Genomic DNA, 21,762 nt, shown 5'->3' with positions numbered 1-21,762 from the left:
TCTGTTCTGCTTCTTCATATACTAACAACAGTTGTTGTTTTTTACACTGTCATATGTTAGGGACTCTCTTTTGTGGTCTCTATGGACTGCATTTAGGGCTTTGAAAGTACTGGAACTGAAGAGGAAGAGGGGGCTGATTCCCTCAGGAGACAGGTAGTGTGAAATTTTGTTCCTGCTTCCCTGAGCAAGCAAAGGAAATAACCCAATCTGAAGATGCCCTCTGTACCTCAGAGCAGAAGGAACCTTCACGGTGAGTATTCCAAGGTTCATTCCCTAGCTAGGGTTGCCAACCTTCGGGTAGTAGCTGGAGATCGCCTGCTATTACAACTGATCTCCAGCCGATGGAGATCAGTTCATCTGGAGAAAATGGCTGCTTTGGCAATTGGACTCTATGGCATTGAAGTCCCTCCCCTCTCCAAACCCCACCTTCCTCTGGCTCTGCCCCCAAAAACTCCTGCCAGTGGCAAAGAGGGTCCTGGCAACCCTATCCCTAGCCAATGCCTAAACACCAGGAAGCAGTTGTGAGAGTTTTTCTCATTTAACAGTACCATCATACATATATAGAACAGACTTATTTTTGCTATGAGGAAAGTATTATCCAATCAGGAGTCAACAAAATTCCATTCCAGCCCTTTTAACTGGTGTCCCCTCTTTCTAAAATTCCAGCTCAAACCAAATTGGAGCAGTTCACTCTCTGGCCTGCTCAGCCCCAGCCTGCCCCCTGATCAAAGGAAGCAGCAGGTGGGTGTGAGTGTATGCTGGGAATAATTCAAGTTCTCCTGCTTCCCCACCCCCAACTGTCTGAGCACAATAGGAACGCCTTCCTGATGCAAGGGAGCGGAATTTCTGTAACTTGAACATGTTACATTAATCTGAAATTTAGCATTTCATTAAGGAAATACACTACTTAATAGACATGTTTGTAACAAGTAGATCTAGGTAGTTGCTGGTCATAATCAATATGTAAGAGCTATGGAGTGCTTTGCAGTTTTTTCATTGTATAGCAATGGAATGCTGCTGGTGTACCATATATTCCTGTTATTGTGGACTGATGGATGCTAAGTTGATTAGTATAGGAATTGAATGGTATAAGAGTAAGTTTAGTAATTTCCATCTGTAGGAAATTATTATTTGTTTTGTGCGCTCTGACATTTTCAGTAGGCACTTGACATCGCATATTTGATTAGTGGAATTTTTGGAGCAATCGAGTTTGTAGATAATGGTGTATTGGAAGTTCCTTTAGGCCAAGAAATGGGTACATTTACATTATATTTGCATATGATACTAGAGACCATTTTGGACACTTTGATGCCTGAGGCAGAATATCCAGCCCTTGCTCCCTTTGTGGTAAAAATATAGTAATATATTAAATAAATGACATTTGTTGCTTTTAACAGTTCACCAGTATATGGTGTCTGAAGGAGATTGTCTGACTGTGCCTAAACCTGGGAATGGCCCTGTCTGCCATTCTGTTTTTGTTCACATCACTCACCTAGAATTAATTGAGCTTAGGAGATATGGCTGAGATATGTCTTTCACACAGGCTGTATACACCACCAGTCAGCAGCTGATTCTAGGTATGTTAGTAAAAGTGGCTACATTCATATATCACAGCAAAATTAAGCAGAGATTTGTCAGCATCACGCATGAAATCAGCTTGTTCACTGTGAGAATGGACATCATGGGCAAATTGGAGCTTGATTGAACTGTTTCATTAGAGTTTATTGTTGTATCTGAGTGCAGCCACTGTTTGGAGTGGGACTTAGGGATGTGCACCTGAAAAAAAATGGTATTTTTAGGATTTAAGGAAGGGCATAAATATCACTATCACAGGTTATTCAGGTTACCAGTACTATTCGGTATCTAGATTTTTTTTTAAATTCTGAATTTTTTTGGGTCCATTATTCCCATGGGGAATATTTCCAGGGGGGTGTTGTGGAGTGTCTATTTTTCAAGCAAATGACACCAGAATTGCAGGGAAGCCAGTCTGCCTTTCCACCTAAGACTCTCCAAGTTTCAATTAGATTGGATGAAGGGGCCCATAGAATTGGACAAGGTGCCAGACATCCTACTTGTCTCCATTGTTTCCTATGGGGGGGGGTCCATGCTTTCTCCAGGACAAAGAAACTAGTAGCCAAACACACAAGATCAAGCAACCACGGGCCAAAAGGCTCCCAATACAAACAGAACCAACAAGCCCAACAGAACCAACATCAAACCAGAGAATCCTAGCAGAACCATGACCAATGTGGCAAGCCCAATGCCACCAAGGCAAATCCAAGAGAATCCAGGCCAAACAAACCTGGCAAGCCAATATCAAGACCTGGCAAGAAGACACTGACACAGACACAATGTTAAATGAAGACAAACAGTTCTGGGAGCCTTAAAATGCTAGCCTCTGTATATTCCTGACTATTTCCACATTTTTTTCAGGACCCATTTTACAGGTATCTCAAAAAATCCCAAATATATCTGAAAAGTAGCTTATCAGTATTTTTGAGAGAGAGATTAAGACCATAAATATCCAAATGCACATCCCTAGTGGCACCCATGACCTGAAGAATAAATCAAATTTCTGTGAGCCATACAAGTTCAATAAAATCTAATTGTACCTGCAAATCGCCACAGGAAGTAGAATCAGTAATATTCAGTATTATTTTAACATTATATTGAATTTGAGTAATAATAATAATTACTATGCTATGCCACCTAGCTGTTTTTGTATACAGGGAATGTCTTCCAGTATTTGATGCACACAAGCTTTAATTTTATGAAAATAGTGTGTTAATTGGCATGCCTTTTTCTACAAAAACCTGTGATCGGAAGGTTCAAATAGTCTTGTAGATGTGGCATGAGGAAATATTGGGGTGGTAGCAGAGGGAGATGATTAACCTGTATTTTATTTTAAAAAATACTATGAAACATGGAATTATTTTATTTCAAAAATGCACTTTCAAGAGCATAACTACATCAGAGATTTTTTTTTATAAAGAATAATTTTTAAATAGCAATATCAAGAAATTCAAATACACAATTTTCTAAGAGAACAAAGAAGCTGCTTTTTGTGTAATGCAGCTTTAAAATGTACACTTCATTATATTGCTTTTTCAAAAGTATATATTTATATATTTGGGGATAGATAGATAGATAGATAGATAGATAGATAGATAGATAGATAGATAGATAGATAGATAGATACTATAATTAAAATGCTTCCAGGGATCAATAACTGCCCGGCAAAAAAAAATCTGATTTGAGTTCCTGGAATAATAAGAGGAAAATATTATAAGTAGTTGTCAATATTAAAGCAGGCTGAAGGAAGAAGGCTTCAGGCCTTGTGGTAGGTAGAATGAAACAGCAGATTTGAGTATCTACCATCCTTTACAGTATTACATTTTCAGTAAAATAAAATCACTTGTGTATGAAAACATAGCCTTTCCCAGCTCTCTTTTTTTTTCCTGATCAGCTGATGAAGAGACTAGCAGCTCGCTGCTTTGCTGGCTTGTTAATTTTATCCCCACTAACTGTGATTTCCGATAGCCATCCTGCTGATAGTGGTAAGGTAAATATCCTTTTTCATTGCCGTCTTGAAGATTCAGTAGAACTACATCGCAGGCATGTGTAGGTGTGTAACACATCAAAAGCTGGGGTGTGCTCTGTGTTTTCTGTGTACAAATGAGTGCTTAAGGACAGCATTAACATTAATTGTTGACAGCCTTGCATGCTGTATTTATTATTAGCATTTTTAGTGTCCAAGATTTGCAGAACAGTTTCCTTTTCCTAATCTTCACTAGCTGCTGTGGTGTATCGTGGGTGTCCTCCTTTTGCCAAATGAATATTAATGAATTTGTGTGCAGATATTTTTTGTTGCCTTCTTTTCTTCCTCCTTAACTCATCAGCAATCTCCAGCTCCTTCATATAGTGGTTTTCTGAATGCTGTGGAAAGCTTGATGGAAATTGTCTTTTGATTATTAAGGCCTGGGTTTCAGGCTTTCCCCTCAGGATTGTATGTTCATGTTTGTTCTGTGGATTTGCACATCGGAGGGAACAGATTCAGAAATCTCCCTGCCGTTTTTAACATGCCAGCTTGTTTCATGCGGTGCAGTAGGTGTTATGCACAAAAACGTTTTGCGAGAGACATACCCGAGTAAAAGAAATTATGTCTGGGATGTAATCACTCTTTGTATATTGATTGTTACACTCACATGATCATAAATATTAGCCATGTTTGGTGCTGTGTAAAAATGAAGGTAATTGCCTTATGATTATAGAGCTCTTTTAGCTCTGAGAAAGGATTGATTAGCATTTGCATGTATCCTAGGCAGTACAGAGAAGCAAAAAGGACAATATCAACATTTATGTTGAGAAAGCATTCATCATAAATGCTGATGTGATTTATTTTAAAAATCAGACTGTTTTTATCTCACCTCTGCAATGTTAAATTTTATGAAAGACTGAGCTGTCCTGTATATCTGGCGTTTTTCTTCTGTTTTAAAACCAAAGAAAGTTCAGCTTCTCTGTCACATGGATTTCTTAGATTTCCTTTAAACCAGGTTTTTTTTGTAGCAGATTTCACTCTCACTGCATAGTGCTGTTGGCTGTGGTTAAAAGCATACATTTGCAGGTAAATTTTAAACAATATTTATTGCTTGATTGTGTTTGAATTGTATTGTTTTCCCATCCCATAATGCCAATATTCTTTACTGAATAACAATGTATTGCCCACATCTTCTGCATTTTAAGTAATTGTAGTTCTAAATGGTGAAAATTATGTGTTGTTTTGGAAAAGATGGCTTGCAATTTTGGAGATTCTGTTGGAAAACTCTTCTGCAAAAGTATCTGGCCTGTTGACTCCTTTGGAATTATATTTGTGGGGGAAAGGGTATGTATTTGGGTGTGTGTTTGCATACACAGGGGGTTCATGGTTTTTGAAGGGGACATTTGCCTCATAATGATTGCCTTGTCTATGAACATGCATTAAAATTGATATATGAATGTAGCTATTAAAATACCATGTTGGCTGTGTTTTGAGTGTAGATGTGCATTGCTTCAGCATCAATGGCCTTCTGGGGTGTGGCCTCCCCGCTTTATTAGCTACCATTAAATTTCTCAAGACATTTCCTATTTTGGCACTTTAAATTTACTCAACCGATTGTCCCTGACTTAAGGTTTTGTTGTTGTTGTTGTTCAACTTGCAGCTATAAATTGATGAAGTTCTTGCTGTGAGGTCATTTGCACCTTGAGGAGTTATTAATGTGTACTTTTTGTTGGTGTCTTTTGATTTTTCAAATATTTTCTGTTTCCATGATTATTAGGCAATTGAAGACGGCAATTTGGAAGAAATGGAAGAGGAAGTGCGGCTTAAAAAGCGAAAAAGGAGAAGAAATGTGGACAAAGATTCAGGCAAAGAAGATGGAGAGAAGGCAAAAAAGAGGCGAGGAAGACCTCCAGCAGAGAAATTGTCTCCCAATCCTCCTAAGCTGACAAAACAGATGAATGCCATTATTGATACTGTCATCAATTACAAAGACAGGTGAGCTTATGTTTACCTTGATCAGCTGTTTTCTTTGTAAAGACTTGCTTAAAGTCTATATATTAATCTTGGAGAACTGGACATATTTTATACCTGATCCTACACATTTTTTGCATCCATAACTCTTAAATTAATTAGCATCCATAGAAAATTTTATCTCTCATGATTTAAAGTGAAAGAATGCAAGCATATATACAAAGACAGATAAATGTGGAAAGACTTATTTTGGAGTTCTCTTATTTCCCCTATCCACTTCTTGTTATTTGTGAATGCAAAAAAGGTATGTATTCCATGATCATAGTTACCCTCTGAGCCATGTAAATAATATATATGCTTATGAAGACATTTGCAAAGGGTTACTTATAAGTATGACACTTATTTTTTCAGAAGGAATGGTGGATGATGTGGCATTATGCTACTGCCTTCTGCACCAACTATTATAGCAAGTTAGGTCATGTTAGGTAGTGAGAAAATGATAGTTGGGTGCTAGAAGCAGCCCAATTGAGTTCTGCTACCCCCCCCCCCCCATCCTTGCTGCATAACTGCTGTGTTTAGCAGGCAATTTTTTAAATAGACAATTAGATCACGCACAAATCGTATAAATCGGTCATTGATAAATGCTGTGTTTCAGTAAAATCCTATCCTTTGGTGGTCATCTAAGTAGTCATCAGTGACTCTAATGGCTGCTGATCAGTTTGAATTGTCAGCATCTTTGTGTATGTGTAGTTTTGGGAAATGCAAACCATTTCAGCAGGTGTTCACAGCTGTTCATCATGAACCAAACAGTCCGAGTGATCAGCTCATGTGTGATTGCCACCTTTGAACAAGGTAACTTCAATAGTCAAATGTGTTTATAGCAATCCATAGTTACAATCCATTAGGATTATAATTTTGAGAGTTTTTGAACTTTTAAAAAAATGTATATTGGCAAGACACAAGACCGCTGAGGTTTCCTAATTACTTTTATTTCATTTAGTTGATTTCAGAAAACAAAATCTAGGCTTTGTGTGGCAATCCTAAGCAAAGTGGTACCTTTGATGTCAATGGACCTAGAAGGGTGTAACTCTGCTAGTTTTGTAGTCACTCTTTAGGACATAGGTACATCATACCTTTGTTAAAATACAGGGGGGGGCGGGGGTTGGCTAACATAGCTCACCTAAAAATAATTCTTTTATACTTCTAAGATCAGTTTGGTAGTCATGACCCATGGCTTTTAGTAAAAGGAGCAGTTTCAAATATTTTTTCAAATGTGAATTTAGTATTTTGTTAATACAAATATGTTACATTGCTTTGCCTTATTCCCCATACTTTTTTTGTTTACCTAATGCAGAGAACAGTAATAGTGTGCTTATGGTGCATGAATAGGGTTGCCAGGTCCCTCTTCGTCACCAGAGGGAGTTTTGGGGGCGGAGCCTGAGGAGGGCGGGATTTGGGGAGGGGAAGGATTTCAGTGCCATAGAGTCCAATTGCCACGGCGGCCATTTTTCTCCAGGTGATCTGATCTCTATCGGCTGGAGATCAGTTGAATTAGCAGGAGATCTGCTACTACCTGGCAGTTGGCAACCCTATACATGAAGTTGTCTTCCTTTAAAATTATAGCAGATGCAAATTTTATTTCTGTGGGATCCCATGCCAGTATGAGTTGAATGACGCTGTGGAAGAAGATCTGTACCTCCTTACCTTAGCAGATTTCCTCCCCCCCACCGATTCTCTGCTGAGAGTAAACAAAATGTACAGTGGCAAAGGGAGCTGAACTGTAGTGTAGTAACTTGGAAAAACTGTCACCTCCTTACACTGGTGGGGAAAATGTGGCAGTTTCCATTTGTGAAAGAGGGAGTTGGGAATGATCTTGTCTCATTCCCCCTCTTTACTGTAGTCCACTATGTCACAGCGCATGGTTTACAGGTCCACTAACTTTCAGTAGAGGATTTTTGAGGTGTGCAGAGAGCTGTTAGAGCAGTGGTTCTCAACCTGGGGGTCGGGACCCCCAAGGGGGTCGCGAAGTGTTTTCTGGGGGGTCGCCACCACTGTCCTGGGACAGCCCCCATCCCAGGGTGTCCAGGACTAACCCAGAAGCCCTGTAACCCTGATCCGTCCACGAGGGCAGGGAAGACCCAAGCAGAGAGGTGAGGAACTGGCTGACCGACAGCCAGAAGGAGTCAGGCTGCAGAGACGCGGCGGCGTGCCGCCGCACACCAGCTGTAGCCCCGCTGCACAGCTGAGAGGCGGGTGGGCCAGCCCTGGGCACAGTCACACTTACGCTGGGCAGATGATGCGGCAGGATGTGTGGGAGGCCGAGGAAGCTCCCCTGGCTCGGCCAGTTCAGGTCTCAGAGGAGAAGAGGGCAGTCCCCCTTGAGGCCGCTACAGCCACGTTCTTTTTACTTTTAGCCACGCTCGGGTGGGGCGGGAGCTTCAGCCTGGAATCCAAGTGCGCATGTCGGTAGTGTGGCTTCGCTTTTCTGCCCTGAGTCATCAGTTCCGCTCTGGCAAGGCCAAGGGGGAGAGAGTCAAGGTGCATGCGCAGTTTGGGATTTCCCCCTCAAGCGCGCAGGTTCGGTGAGGTGCAGAAGGAGCGGTGACTGGCAGAGGGGAGGAAAAGGCACGAAAAGTCCGAGCGGGATAAGCGGCCCTCGGCTCTTTCCTGGCCCTTCGCTCTCGTGAGGTGATTAAATGGAGCTCCGCTTTGAGGGATAACTGCAGTTCTGTGCACAAGCAGTGTCCCAGTCACAAGAGAGGGGGTTTCCTCACGAGAGCCCCGGCCTGCTTGGAAGAGTTTTTGGGGAGAGAGGGGAGGACAAGGAACGCAGTGCATGCTCAGAGGCACTCTTTCCTCCATGCCAGGAAAGGTTGCCGTGCCACACAGTCACAGCCTCTGCGCAACAGGTGGTAGTACCATTTGCTTGTTTGTTTTAAACTTTAAAATTTAAAGTAATTATATATATGGATACCCTGGACTGCCAAAAAAACCAAATGTGTTTTCTTTATCCTATTGAAAATGTCATTTATGCAAATTTATGCAAATGTGACGAGGGTCACACGTTACTTGGCAATTGTAAAAGGGGGTCGCGACTCGAAAAAGGTTGAGAACCACTGTGTTAGAGGAAGGAGAAGTTGGGGAACGATCAACTTCTGCAAGCTCTTTCTGTTTGTGTTACTGTAGGATCCAGCCATATATCATGGGCCATGCTGTATAAGGATAACATATAAGAATAAAAGTCACACAGTCTTCAACACTGCAAAGGATTGTCACTAGCAGGGTAACTTTTGTAAATGCAGGAAAAAAATGTTGTCTTGTATAAGAATACTTTTTTGATACCTAAAATTTCTAGATGGTGTTGATTAGATAGAAACACATTTTGGTCTTGGAATAAAATAATATCTCCAGTGCTCACATGACAAGAAGTCTAACTTCTCCTTATATAGATATTACCAGCAGTTTTGTTTCATTTGTAACATATGCTGCCCTATGAATCCTTCAGAGGAGATTGTTAGATCTCTTGAAGGTGTGCTAGTTTTGCATTTAACATATTATCTGTTTTCCTTTTACCATTAAATTGTCCAGCTTTGTCTAGAGAAAACAGATGATTCTAAAGTTGGAATATTAACAATTCAATATTCAAAATCCTTTTTAGGAAACGATAAGCAATCTACAATATATGTCTGTATTTTCATACACCCTAAAAGTGTAAGAATATAAAGCTTGGGTCATACATTCTTACAAATTCAGACGCTCTGACGATGTAGAAGAATTTTATTTATTTATTTACTTTATGTTCTGCCTTTCTTGTTGCAACTCAAGGTGGATTACAAAATTTAAAATGCAACAGGAACACTATAGGAGAAGCAAGTTAATGCAGTTGCAACAAAGGCTTTCTTCCAACTTAGCCTAGCTCAAAAAATGGCCCTTACCTTGATATGGCTGATCTGGCCACCTGGACCTATGCTACAGTGACATTGAGACTAGACTACTGCAATGCACTATACCTTGGTCTCCCCTCAAAATCAATTTGGAAACTCAGTGCAGAATGCCACAGCTCAGCTATTATCGGGCTAGATGGAGCATACATATTACTCCCATTCTACAATAACTCCACTGGCCGCCCATCAGTTATTGGGCTCAATTTAAAATATTGACTAACACATACAATGCCATTCAGGGCCTTGGACTCTCAAATCTGTGAGACTGTGTCTCCCCCGCATGCTCTGCTACGACATCTTCACTCCTTTGAGAAGGCTTTCTGCAGGTGCCAACCTGCAAATGGGCAGAATCAACAACTGCCAAACACGTTCTCTGTTGTAGCCCCCACCTTGTGGGATGGCCTGCTTGAGGAGGTCAGGAAGGCTATCACTCTCCTGGCTTTCTGCAAACTATGCAAAACTGATTTATTCAAGAGAGCTTTTCTACACAGGCATTAGGGTAGCACTGTAAAAAAAGTTTCACAAAGTTACTTGGATAAATTACTGGGGACTGTGGCCTGTACTACACAGTCAACACAGGAAAAACTCAGTGTCGGGAGCACTCGGCGCCAAAGCATCGACTCTCACGGATACTTGATGGACCCCTACACTCGGAGTCAGAGGAAGATCTCTACCAAGACTCCGATGCCAAGTCAGAGACTTCACAGCCATCTCCAGATGATGAGGTTGGGGACCAGAAACCAATCTCCCCAACTGGAGATCCTAAACTGTATGCAGGACAGTAAATTAGAATGACAAAGACTTTGTACTTAGAGTGTCACCCGGAGGGCACAGGGCCTGATGGCCCTATTATGGACATTTTGCACTCTGCAAACGTGGAGTCAGTAGCCCTACCTATGATTAAAAACATACTTGGCATTGTCAATGCTAATTGGGGTAAACCAGCATCTAGTGCCTCCTCAACAGAGGGTTGAAAATTTGTATAAAATCAAGCGTGAAGAGTGCACATACTTACATCGCCATCCCAATGCCAACTCCATGGTGGTCGAAGCCCTGCCTGGGAAATACAGAGCAGGATGCCACTCCTCCCCTCAAGACAAGGAAGACCGCAAGCTTGACACACTGGGTCATAAGGTCTACACTTCAAGTGTCCTGGCCCTCGGAATTTCCAGTTTTTTAGACATGATGATAGAATGTCCCAACACATGAATCCTCTGGCAGATGACAAAAATACCCTAGCCAGGGTGATACAAATGGAGGGCATGTCCCTTGGAAGGCAACAGCTTAGTGCAGCATGCCACATAGCAGATTCCTCCAGCAGGACAATGGCATTTTCTATAGTGCTCAGAAGGCACTCCTGGCTGCGAGCCTCTGTCCTGCCCTACAACACTAAAGCCAGGATAGAGGACCTTCCTTTTGAGGGTCCATCTCTATTTAGTAACCAAACAGATGCCTTCCTCAATGAGCTGCAGAAATCTAGGTCCAACTCAAAATCTCTAGGCATAACGTCTCAGCTGTCAACCTCATATAAACCAAGGTACTTCCCCTGCTATGGACACTAACACCAGCATCCATATAGATACCAGGGCACGTACCAGTAACAGGTGCAATATCGCCCCCTCCCCTATGCATCAGCATAGCCTAGAAAATTCCAACCTAGGTCTTGCTCTAGGAAAGGAGCACAATCCCCTCCCAACCGACGCAATAAGGGAAAGTCAGCATGACTAAATTCTCCATTGTTGTTTGGGGATCAGCTGTCCCAGTTTTCAGAAAGTTGGCACATAACTACTAAATATGTTTGGATGTTAAAGATAATAAAAAAAAGATATTTTTGGAGTTCAAAAAGTTTCCTCCGTACCTCCCTCCTGTTTTGTCTACTATTCCCCCCCCCCCCAGCTTTGCTCTGGGAGATAGATGAGCTTTTATCTAAGGAGGCAATCAGAAAAGTGCCCAAATATGATAAGGACATTATTCCCACTACTTCCTGATTGACAAAAAGGGGGAGGGAAGAGGCCAATTTTGGACCTAAGAGGTCTCAATAAGTTTCTCAAAGTTAAAAAATTTCAGATGCTTTTCTTGTTGGATGTTTTCCTTCTGCTAAACCATGAAATGTGGTTTGCTGTCCATGATTTGAAGGACGCTTACTTCCACGTCTCCATCCATGAGTAATATAGGCATTATTCGAGATTTGTATGTAATGGAGTACATTACAAATACAATGTTCTCCCCTTTGGGTTGGCCACAGCCTCAAGGGTGTTTACAAAGTGCATGGCCGCAGTAGTAGCCCACCTGACACTGCAGGGTTGTAATGTGTTCCCATATCTATACGACTGGTTAGTGGTGGGAGACACCCCGGACACACTATCTGACCAAGTCATCCATGTGATAAGCACATTAGAAGGCCTAGGGCTCTTTGTTAACTACAAAAAAACCAAGTTGCAACCAGTCCAGTTCATGGGGGCCGGGTTGGATTCCATTTCTGCCAGGGCATATCTCCCCACTCAACAAATCAGGGCCATTCAAAAATGGGTCCACAGATTTAAGACTCAGGGATTCCAAAAGGCCATATGCATACAGAAGTTGCTGGGACTGATGGCCTCAACCACTGCAGTGGTATTTCACTCCAGAATTCATATGAGGCCATTACAGAATTGGTTCCTTCACAACTTTGTTCCCAATGTAGGCCCACAGTTTTAAGAAACTCTCGATCCCCAGGTGCATCCTGAGGTCACTACACTGATAGGAACTGGAACCTAACCTAGCAAAAGGGGTTCACTTCCAATCACCCAGCCTCCAAATACACCTCTTTACTGATGTGTCTCTATCGGGGTGGGGAGCCCATTGTGACAACCTTGAGGCACACCCCATGAGGCTAGGTTGCACATAAATCTGTTAGTGCTCAGAGCACTCAAACTTGATCTCATTTCCTTTGCAGCTCGAGTTGCTGGGGAAATGGTGCAAATTGCTACGGACAACATGACAGCAAAATACTACATAAACAAGCAAGGGGGCACAGGTTCTATTGCCCTGTGTGTGGAGGCTTCTCATATATGGAATTGGGCCATACAATACCAAGTAACCCTTACAGCCATACACATTTCCGGGCAAAGCATTGTCATTGCAGATGCTCTGAGCAGGCAACTGGAAGAGAAACATGACTGGTGTCTCAACTGCAAACATTTAGACACTGTGTTTGACACGTGGGGCACACCACACATAGACCTGTTCTCTACCAGTCACAACACAGTATCTGCCCAAAATTCTGCTCCAGCGCAGCAGTGGGTCTGAGGTCCCTGGGAGATGCTTTTCAACTACTGTGGACGGCGGTGTTCTTCATGTTCCCCCCTTTTCCTCTGTTGAACAGGGTAGTGGCCAAAATAAGATCAGATGGGCCTGACTGCATATTAATAGCCCCATGTTGGGCAAGGAGACCCTGGTTTGCAACATCTCGAGCCTGGTCAAAGGGAACTATATAGTCTTCTCACCCAATGAAGACATACTAGTGGGGGGATCCCTTTACCACCACGACACCCAGGTGCTCCATCTGGCAGCTTGGAGGATATATGCATAAACAAATGGTCAGGTAGGGTGGCAAAAGTTCTCTTATCCTCGCACAGACCTTCTACTAGGAGTCCTTATGCTTCCAATTCTCCAGTTGGGCAACTGCGAAGCGAATAGTGCCTGATAAATGTTCTCTAACTGGCATATTTGATTACTTGTTATACCTGAAAGATTCTGGACTTTCAAACTCCTCCATTAAAGTACATTTGTCAATTATCTCAACATTTCATGTGGGGGTAGACTCAGGAATTGTTTTTTCTCATACTCAGTCCAAAAATATTTCTGAAAGGTCTAAATAACCTTTACCCTCCAGCCTTTCCCCCTGTACCACAATGGAGTCTGTCATTGATATTGACTCAACTGATGGGACCTGACCCCCCCCCCCACCCTGTCTGAACCAATGGGCTCCTGTGACTTCTCCTTTTTATCCTACAAGACAGGTTTTTTGGCGGCCATGATATTGGCCAGGAGAGTAAGTGACATGGCAGCCCTTCGACATGATGCCTTGTTCATTAGATTCCATTGTGACAAAGGGGTACTAAGGACGAGTCTATCTTTTCTCACTAAAGTAGTTTAAGCTTTTCATTGTGCTGCCAACCTTCTTTCCAAACCCTGAAACAAGGGCAGAATGGGCATTGCATGCTCTAGATGTTCATAGAGCCCTGCTCTTTTATTTTAAAAGGACAGCAGACTTTCGGGTCCAAGACTATTTATTTGTTTTAAAGGTACACAGAAGGGACGAGCAGCATCCCCCTAGTCACTGTCCAGGTGGATTACATCTACCATAAAATTAGCTTACAAGATGGTGAAAGTAGAGTGCCCTCTGGATGTTAGGACCCACTCAGCTGGGGCCCAAGCTGCGTCTGCGGCCTTCAGTTCCAGACTGAGTCTTCGAGGCATCTGCAGAGCAGCGACGTGGTCCACTCCATCAACGTTCATTAAGCACTACGCGATCAATGTGGACTCCAACAGAGAAGCGGCTCTGGGGAAATCAGTGTTACAATCTCTCAGTAACCAGACCCACTCCTACCACCTGCTAAGTGAGCTTGTTAGTCTCCCATGTGGGACTGCACAGAAGCCACGATGATGAAAACAGAGTTGCACTTACCTGTAACTGCTGTTCATTGAGTGGTCTTCTGTACAGGCACACATCCCTCCCTCCTTCCCCGCTGTGGGGCCAGTCCATAACTGCTTAGGGATTGGCTTCTGCTGTGGCAGATAGGGGAACTGAGGAAAGAGCACTCCCTCCCCCTCTGTCATGTGACTGTTCGGGTAGGAAGCAGGGCATTGTCAGAGAGGAGGGGGAGCACTCTGAGGAGCTGATCTTTCCAGACGCTAAAAGAATCTCCATGGCTGGCCTGCGCATGCGCAGTCCCATATGTGCCTATACAAAAGACCACTCGATGAACAGCAGTTACAGGTAAGTGCAACTCTGTTATCTAGAGCACCAAGAAGACACAGTACAGCCACGAAATGTGCCATAAGCACCCCATTTCTCATGTTAGAAGAAAGCAGTGTTAGAGAATGTGCAAATTGTATCCTCACATTTCCCCATGGGAAGGTGAGTGTTTAGTCCTGCCTACTATAATTCGAAGCATGAAAAAGAGGGTGCACAAGTCCCACACTCATGCATCTTCTGTTGTATCATTCTGGTAATGTGTGAAGCCACTTGAAGTTGCCACGCATATATTCCAGGCTTGTTTTACAAAAGGCATAGCTCCAATGAAATAAGAAAAGCCATTTAATCAAATTGCTTTCACTTTTGCTTCCTCCCCAGAGACACATTGTCTTGTTATAGTAAGGATTTGGCAAGAAAGTATTGCTTCTAGGGTTCACAAAGATTTGAAACAATTGCTTATAATTAGTAGTGGATCTACACGATTCATTAAGTTCTATGCTCTCAGTCCAATATAGAGTTCAAAAAGTAAAGAGAGCAAGCTAGGTCTACTTCAGGAAAACAGGATTAAGTGAATGAGGTTGTACAATTTCTTTAAGCATGGTATCTTCCTAGCATGCCACCAAGTCATGTCCACCGCTGAATGTATTTTTCTTTGTTTTACCACAAAGTTTTATACACTTCAATGATAACCTACCTCTGTCTGATCCTGAAACAATCTCATCAATATGACTGGCTGTATTTCCTCAAACTCCAGTGATTCCCTTTCTTGAGTTCTTTGATGAAGTCATTAAGGTGAACAGGGAGCATAGAGGACTATGTTAAACCATGTCCAACACCTTTCTTACAAAGAGAGTTTAATACGGTCCAAGACCAGCATAAAAACATACCAGATATACATACATTACATAACACATATAAAAGTGTATCAGGTGCAAGCCCCTATAACATCTTACAATCTCTCACTCATAAAAGCCGTTAAGCGCGTAATTTAAAAAATATTACATGTTTGGAAATAGCATAAATATAAATCTAAAATCGCTCAACCATTAAGTTCGACCCATACACGCCTGATTCTCATAGTTTGCCACCCACATTTGGCCACTTTAAAAGTTATCTCCATATCCTTGTCTGAGAGCATGTTAGAAAGACTGAAAGCTCTGGATTGCCCTGGGAGGCCCGATAATACAGAAAGAATGGCTTCTTGTATCTTGTTGTAGATTTTGCATTCAAACACAATGTGCTCAAGGGTCTCAGTACTCCCATCAGAGCAGGGGCATAATCGTCCTGCATATGGTATCTTGTTGTATCTCCCTTTCAATACGGCTGAAGGGAGTGCGTTACAACACATCAGGGTGAAGGCCCTCCTGTAGTCTGGACTATCTAAGTGGGAAAGGGAAGACATCGGGACCACGTTGGTAAGAGTGCTGCAATTGTAGCACATGTTTTTGATTCTACTTAGGTCATAGAGGACTATGTTGGAAATGCAAGGACACAGAAGGGACTTTTTATCATATGTGGTGGTCCTGCAAAAGAATCAAGAAGTGTTGGATAGAAATACATGCGGAATGCAGAAAATTTTAAGATTTAAATTTCTGATGGACCTGAAAAACATTTTGTTGGAAATCATACCAACAGGCATCACAAAAACTCTAAAAGAACTGTTTAAATATATGGCAACAGCAATGAAAGTCACACTAGCGGCAAAATGCCCAGATATAGAGGATTGGAAGAGTAAGTTAGTAGAATATGTGGTGATGGCAAAATTGACAAACTTGGTGAACAGATGACCAATTAAAGAATTTCAAGAGAAATGGAAATTCTACTACATATATTCCTCTCAAAACGTCTGAAGGTGAAGATGTAACCTGAAAGATATGTCTTTTGCGATAAAATTCTAGAGTAAGTAAGATTGTCTGTTTTGTATAATGCTTAGATATTGTAAATATGATAATCCAAGTAAGAGGAAGTTCAGGATGATATCATAGATACATTTGTATTATGGTTATAGATTATTAAGAAACTAAGGGGTAGTAATTTGGGTTTATCAGTTATACTAAAGAAGGTAGTTGTTAAATATCTGTTTAAGCATGTGAGATCAACTTCATGGGTAGTAATCTCATTGGTTTTTATCTTATTCAGCTCTTTTTCTATTTTTTGTATTTAGTATTTTTTGTATCCATGTTTTTTTTTCCTGGCTTTTTTCTGTATCTTTGAATTTTTATTTTTTTTTAGATGTAGTAGTTAAGGGAGAAAGAGCCAATCCGGCTAGGGATAGAACTCCTCAGTCATTATACTAAAACTTTTACATTGTTCTCCCAGAAGTCTTAGAATGCTTTAGGATTCCCCTAGTGGATGCTACTGTTGCTGCAATAACCTCTAAATCAGTTATTCTAGCTGAGAGATTTAGTTTTCCCAGTGACCCCCCATTAATTGCCAAGATTTTGGGGCCTCGGTGATAGCTTTGAGATCCTCACATAACTATTTCTGTGGCAAATAAAGAATTGGCATGTAAGCTGACATCCAAAGATGTATTAATGTCTATTACTTATCTTGCCAACCTCTTTTAATTGAGTAGATTTGGATCTATAGCTATGACTGCCATGGTCAGTGTCGTGACTGGGGGTGAGGGGTGAGGAGGGAAGCTGCTTCCCCTGTGGCATGCAGAGAGGGCGGCAGAACTGCCTCTCCTGTAGGCACCTCTGTGCTGGGTAGGAGAAGAAGTTCTGCTGCCCTCTCTGCATGTCACAGGGGTGGTGGCTTCCCTCCTCGCCTCCACCCCTAGTTACAGCCCTGGCCATGGTAAAGCCAAAAGTAATATCTGGCTGTGATTATGGGATGAAAATCCTCAAAACAGACTTATCTAGCTAGCAAACTGTTTCAAGAAAACTGGAGAACAATTGAACAAGCATTAATGTGAATCAAAGAATAGGAGAAAAAACTGTTCTTCAAAAAGTGAGGAGTGCAAGTGTTCCAGGAACCTAGGAAGTCTCAGTTCTTTCACCTTCAAATCCATCAAACCCATAGGCCTAGCACTCTGTAGGGGCAGTTTAAACAAGTGCCAGCACTCCATATGTTAGTGTAGATCAGGCTGTTACTCCTCTCTCTCCCACCTGTAAAGTATGCAAGGGAGGTGAAAAAGAACACCACAGCCTGTCCTGTCTCAAGTTTGGGTGTATCGTCTATTATTTCCTCAGTAGTGGCCTAAACTGGTTTCTGTTGCAAAGTGTGAGGAATGGGCCCTGCGGGAGTCAGTCCTCATTCTCCCTTATCCCCACTGAGGTAACTGGGCACAGCTTCCTAGGCCTCAGACCAGTCGGAGCAGGAGTCTGGGCTGTCTTCCCCCTCTGTGGTTTCCAGTGTGCCCATTTAACTGGGCCAGTATCAGGCGAGTTTTTGTCCTCCTTGGCCTCTGTTCTCACCCTTTTTTATACACTGGAGCCCTCCTGGCCCCTCCCATGCCCCTCCCCAGCTCCTCTCCAGGAAGGCCATATAAGGGCCTTCTACTGGGATCCTGTCCCTGGCTCCACCCTTTCCTCCTGCTCAGTCCATGCCCTTGCCCAATCCACTCAGCCTGACTCTCTGGGACTCCACAGGTGCCGTTGGGCTGGTGACAGTGTCTTCCCCTTCCTCCTCCCAGGCCTTTGCTGCAGCCCTGCATAGCAAAGGGGAGCTCAGCCTGACAGCGGGGCGGCCAGTGACATCCTGACACCGGGGCAGTCTTTCCTCAGCTGCTGCTTTTTTCTCCTCCAATGGGCCTTGGCAACAAGAGAGGGAGCCCCCCCCCCACTGACTTCCCTTTGACTAGAGTAAGGCACTGGCCCCCCAGAAGGCCCGGGGCATTGTGCTGGAACAGCTTCTCTGAATCTGAAAGAAGATTTAGGCCCTTTAGAAACACTGTGAGAAATTTAGATCTGGGCTCTGTATAAAGAGGACAGAATAAAATGTAATGCATTACGTCCTCTGGAGCTGCAGCTCCACAAATACATAGACGAGAGGCCCATGGTGTTTGGGAGTAATGTCCAGTTAACAAAGCCGTTGGCATGGTTTAAAACCAGAGTGAAATAAAACCTATTCTGGCATTGTGGAATGGGATACTGACCAGGTATAAAGCTCTGACATAATCCCTTTTAAACTGTTTAAACCATGGTGAGAATTTGGACTGGAAGATTGATTGCCTGTGTGATGCAACATTACACTTAAACACCCAATTAAAAATGTTGGTGACAGCTATGGGGACAGCCTGGGTGTCATTCCATATGGAGTAGCAATGCAGAATGTTGTTATAGCAGGCTAACTTGGCAGCATCATTTTGCATCATCAGGTTAAAACATTGCCTGCGATGTAGTTTGGTGGTGTCATTGCTTTGCTTTCTCCTAAATCTTTACAGGGCTACATGTACATGGGCCCTGATTGAGGGCAAACCGAGTTCTGCTCAAATCAAGGCTGCTGGTGTATCCCTGGGTAAAACTAGAATTCTCAAGAAGTGGTTTTAGATAGATTCCAGCTTTGTGACCAGACGATCCTTCCAACCCCAAACCTCTACACTGTACACAAGTTGGGGAACCGTCTTACTTTGATATAGTTTCAGAGCTGGATCAATCATGAATCCTCTTTTTGCATAATAAAATTTCAGTATAACCCCTATGGATCTTTAAACTGGCTCTGATAATTGCCAAATAAGCTCTCCAGGTTAAAGTTTCACTGAATGTTACCTGTAGATATTTGAAGGTGCTGCATTGCTCTACAGGGGCTCCATCTATGGACCACTTAAAATTGTGAGGCCTTTTCCTAAAGGCCATCACTTTGGTCTTGGTATAGTTGATATTTAAGGCCTCTTCTTTACAGTAGTCACCCAGTTTGTGCAACAACCTTCTTAGGCCTACAAGAGTAAGGGAGACCAGAGCCATATCATCTGAGTATAAGAGGACTGATATTTTCTGAGAGCCTAAAGAGGGAGAAACAAACTCAGAGACAGATGATGTCATTTAGATATTAGTTTAAATGCCTAATAAAGGTGGTGATGATGATGATGATATAAGTTAAACAGTGGGGGGGGCAAGACACACCCCTTTTTATATGCTGATCTTAGCGAGATAAAATGGCTTATAGATGTTCCTTATGAAGGCAGATCTGTCAGGTATAATAAATTAACTCTTTCCTGGCGGATCTACATTGCTGATCAAACCACCCTCTTCTAGAATGAGTAGTAATTTTGAAGTCATTGGAGAGCAGAGGTTTAAGAAGATGCGCTATATCTTCAAAATATTTAATCTCATCCAAGACTTTCCACAATAGTTCTTGGCGTCAGGACCACAAGTCATCCTTCACCAAGGATTGGGCTAGGTTGACTTGGAGTTGTGTCCACCTGTGTCATCCACCTAAGTCTCCTTGTGCCAGGCAAACACCCAACTAAAGGATCGGGGGCGGGGCAGGGAAAGATATTATCCCTGAAACCCAGTAAAAGCCTTAATGGGCAATGGTCACTCTCAGCTCTATTACCAACTTCAAAACTGAGGAGATGGCATGAGAGCGAGGGTGATTCTGCTATGTAATCAATTGTACTGGCTTCCCTAGTAGATAAAAAAGTAAAGGTACTGCCAGAGGTGTCAAACGTAGTGCCGTGAAGAATGCGCAACTGATAGATGGATAGCAGTTCTAGTAATTTTAGGCCTGACTTATTAATAGTCTGGTCTTGTGAGGACTGATCTAAATGACAGGCTTGTACTGCAACCTGACTGTTGCCACTGACCAATGGGTTAAAAATGCCAGGGGCTGTTCTAGCATTAAAATCCCCCCATAAGACAAGGTGGGAATTAGAGAATTTCAGAGCTAACTTGTCACAGGTGGTAGACAGAAGATCCCAGAAGTTCTCAGTGCACTGCGGTTTTAAGAGTTTAGGAGGAATATAGATGTTAACACAGAGAAGAGAACCCATACAGTGACCCTGGATCAGTAGAACCTGTATGTAGTCCTGGGACCCACTTTCCAAGAGCTGGACATCTACATTTAAATAAACTGAAACAAACATTACCAAACCCCCACTCACTCGACCTTTTGCACAGGTTTTAACTGCTGGTACAACAAAGGCGTGACTTACCATATATACTCGGGTATAAGCCGACCCGAGTATAAGCCGAGGTGCCTAATTTCACCCCAGAAATGGGGAAGAATTAGGCACCCACGTATAAGCCGAGGGGGAAATGCACCCCCTCCCCCCCGCAGGCTTACCTGACCGGGCTCCAGGCGCGCAGGCAGGCGGCGGCCCCCTCCCTGCGCGCAGGAGGCCCCGCAGGGTCAGCTGGCAAGCGGGAGAACCGGCCCGGGTGAGGTTAAGAAACCATCGCCGCCATGCAGAAGGCGCGATTGGGTGGGGGGGTGGGGGGTAGAAGCTGCCACCATTGCCGCTCAGAAGGTGGCGTGGGGGGGAGAAGGCGGGACAGCCCGCCCATCAGCTGGCCGGTGGGAGCGCGCTGGGAGAGGGCCCGGCAGGCGAATTACCATATTGACCCGAGTATACGCCGAGGTGAGTTTTTTAAGCCAAAAATCATGGCTAAAAAACTCGGCTTATACTCGAGTATATACGGTATTTACTAGAGTTTGCCAGCTCCTCTAGAAAAACTATTGAATATCCCATTCCACTTAAAACATCATCTCATAATAAAGGCTATTCAGCATTTGATACAGAGATTTTTTCCTGACCCTAGAGTTCTTCAAAGGTTTATCCTATCTTATATCATACACAAGAAGAAAAAGATGTTTGTGTTATTCTTAACTTAAAATGCTTAGGCAAGTACCTTAAGTAAAAGACACTTCAAAATAGTCCATTATAACATCAATGGCCATGGCCATCATCCTGTCACTTTCTCTCAGCCTAACCTACAGGGTTACAACAACTACAGGGTTGTTGTAAGGATAAAATGTGGAGGAGGAAGAACCATGTACATTGTCCTGTGCTTCATGGAGGAAGGTGGATAAAAATGTTTTAACACTACAGAATGATATCCTTTAAACTGCCATCAGCCCCTTGGGGTTATAGCAAGATCTTGGGTCACGATTAGGGTTGTGCATATCGATGAAGCCGAACTGAAAATAAACCCGAAATTAGCCATTTTGGCAGTATTTGGTTTTTGGTTTTACCGAATACCAAAATCTGGGAATCTGCCCGAAGCTGAATACACAATCGCGGAATAGGTATTCGGCTTTTTATGGCTTTGGCTTTCCCCAGGATTTTCCCTATGGGAATTTTTTTAATGAGCTCTGGGGGGAGGCATTTTTGGAGGTAGAGTTCCCAAATTTTCAGGGTAGCTTCAAGGGACTCCATAAAATCAGACCCCCTGACCCAATCTTCA

General features: G+C 42.9%; 1 protein-coding gene across 4 annotated transcripts in view; it reads left to right on the top strand.

The window, feature by feature from the left end:
• SMARCA2 (SWI/SNF related, matrix associated, actin dependent regulator of chromatin, subfamily a, member 2) overlaps window positions 1–21,762 on the top strand; it is a 171,478-nt gene that overhangs the window by 127,718 nt on the left and 21,998 nt on the right. Inside the window, exons 1-2 of one of the 4 annotated variants that reach the window (XM_056848129.1) lie at window positions 3,448–3,562; window positions 5,316–5,533. In XM_056848129.1, coding sequence (XP_056704107.1) covers window positions 3,470–3,562; window positions 5,316–5,533 — 311 coding nt within the window. In that variant the 5' untranslated portion in view covers window positions 3,448–3,469. Of the gene's footprint in view, window positions 1–3,447; window positions 3,563–4,104; window positions 4,251–4,541; window positions 4,625–5,315; window positions 5,534–21,762 lie in introns of those variants that run through there. The other 3 variants (XM_056848130.1, XM_056848131.1, XM_056848132.1) reach the window with 3 other exon arrangements.

Source organism: Euleptes europaea, chromosome 4 (assembly GCF_029931775.1).
Source record: "Euleptes europaea isolate rEulEur1 chromosome 4, rEulEur1.hap1, whole genome shotgun sequence".
Classification (NCBI taxonomy): Eukaryota; Metazoa; Chordata; class Lepidosauria; order Squamata; family Sphaerodactylidae; genus Euleptes; species Euleptes europaea.
The sequence above is the reverse complement of the archived record's forward strand: the minus strand, read 5'-3'. Positions and strand labels throughout refer to the sequence as shown.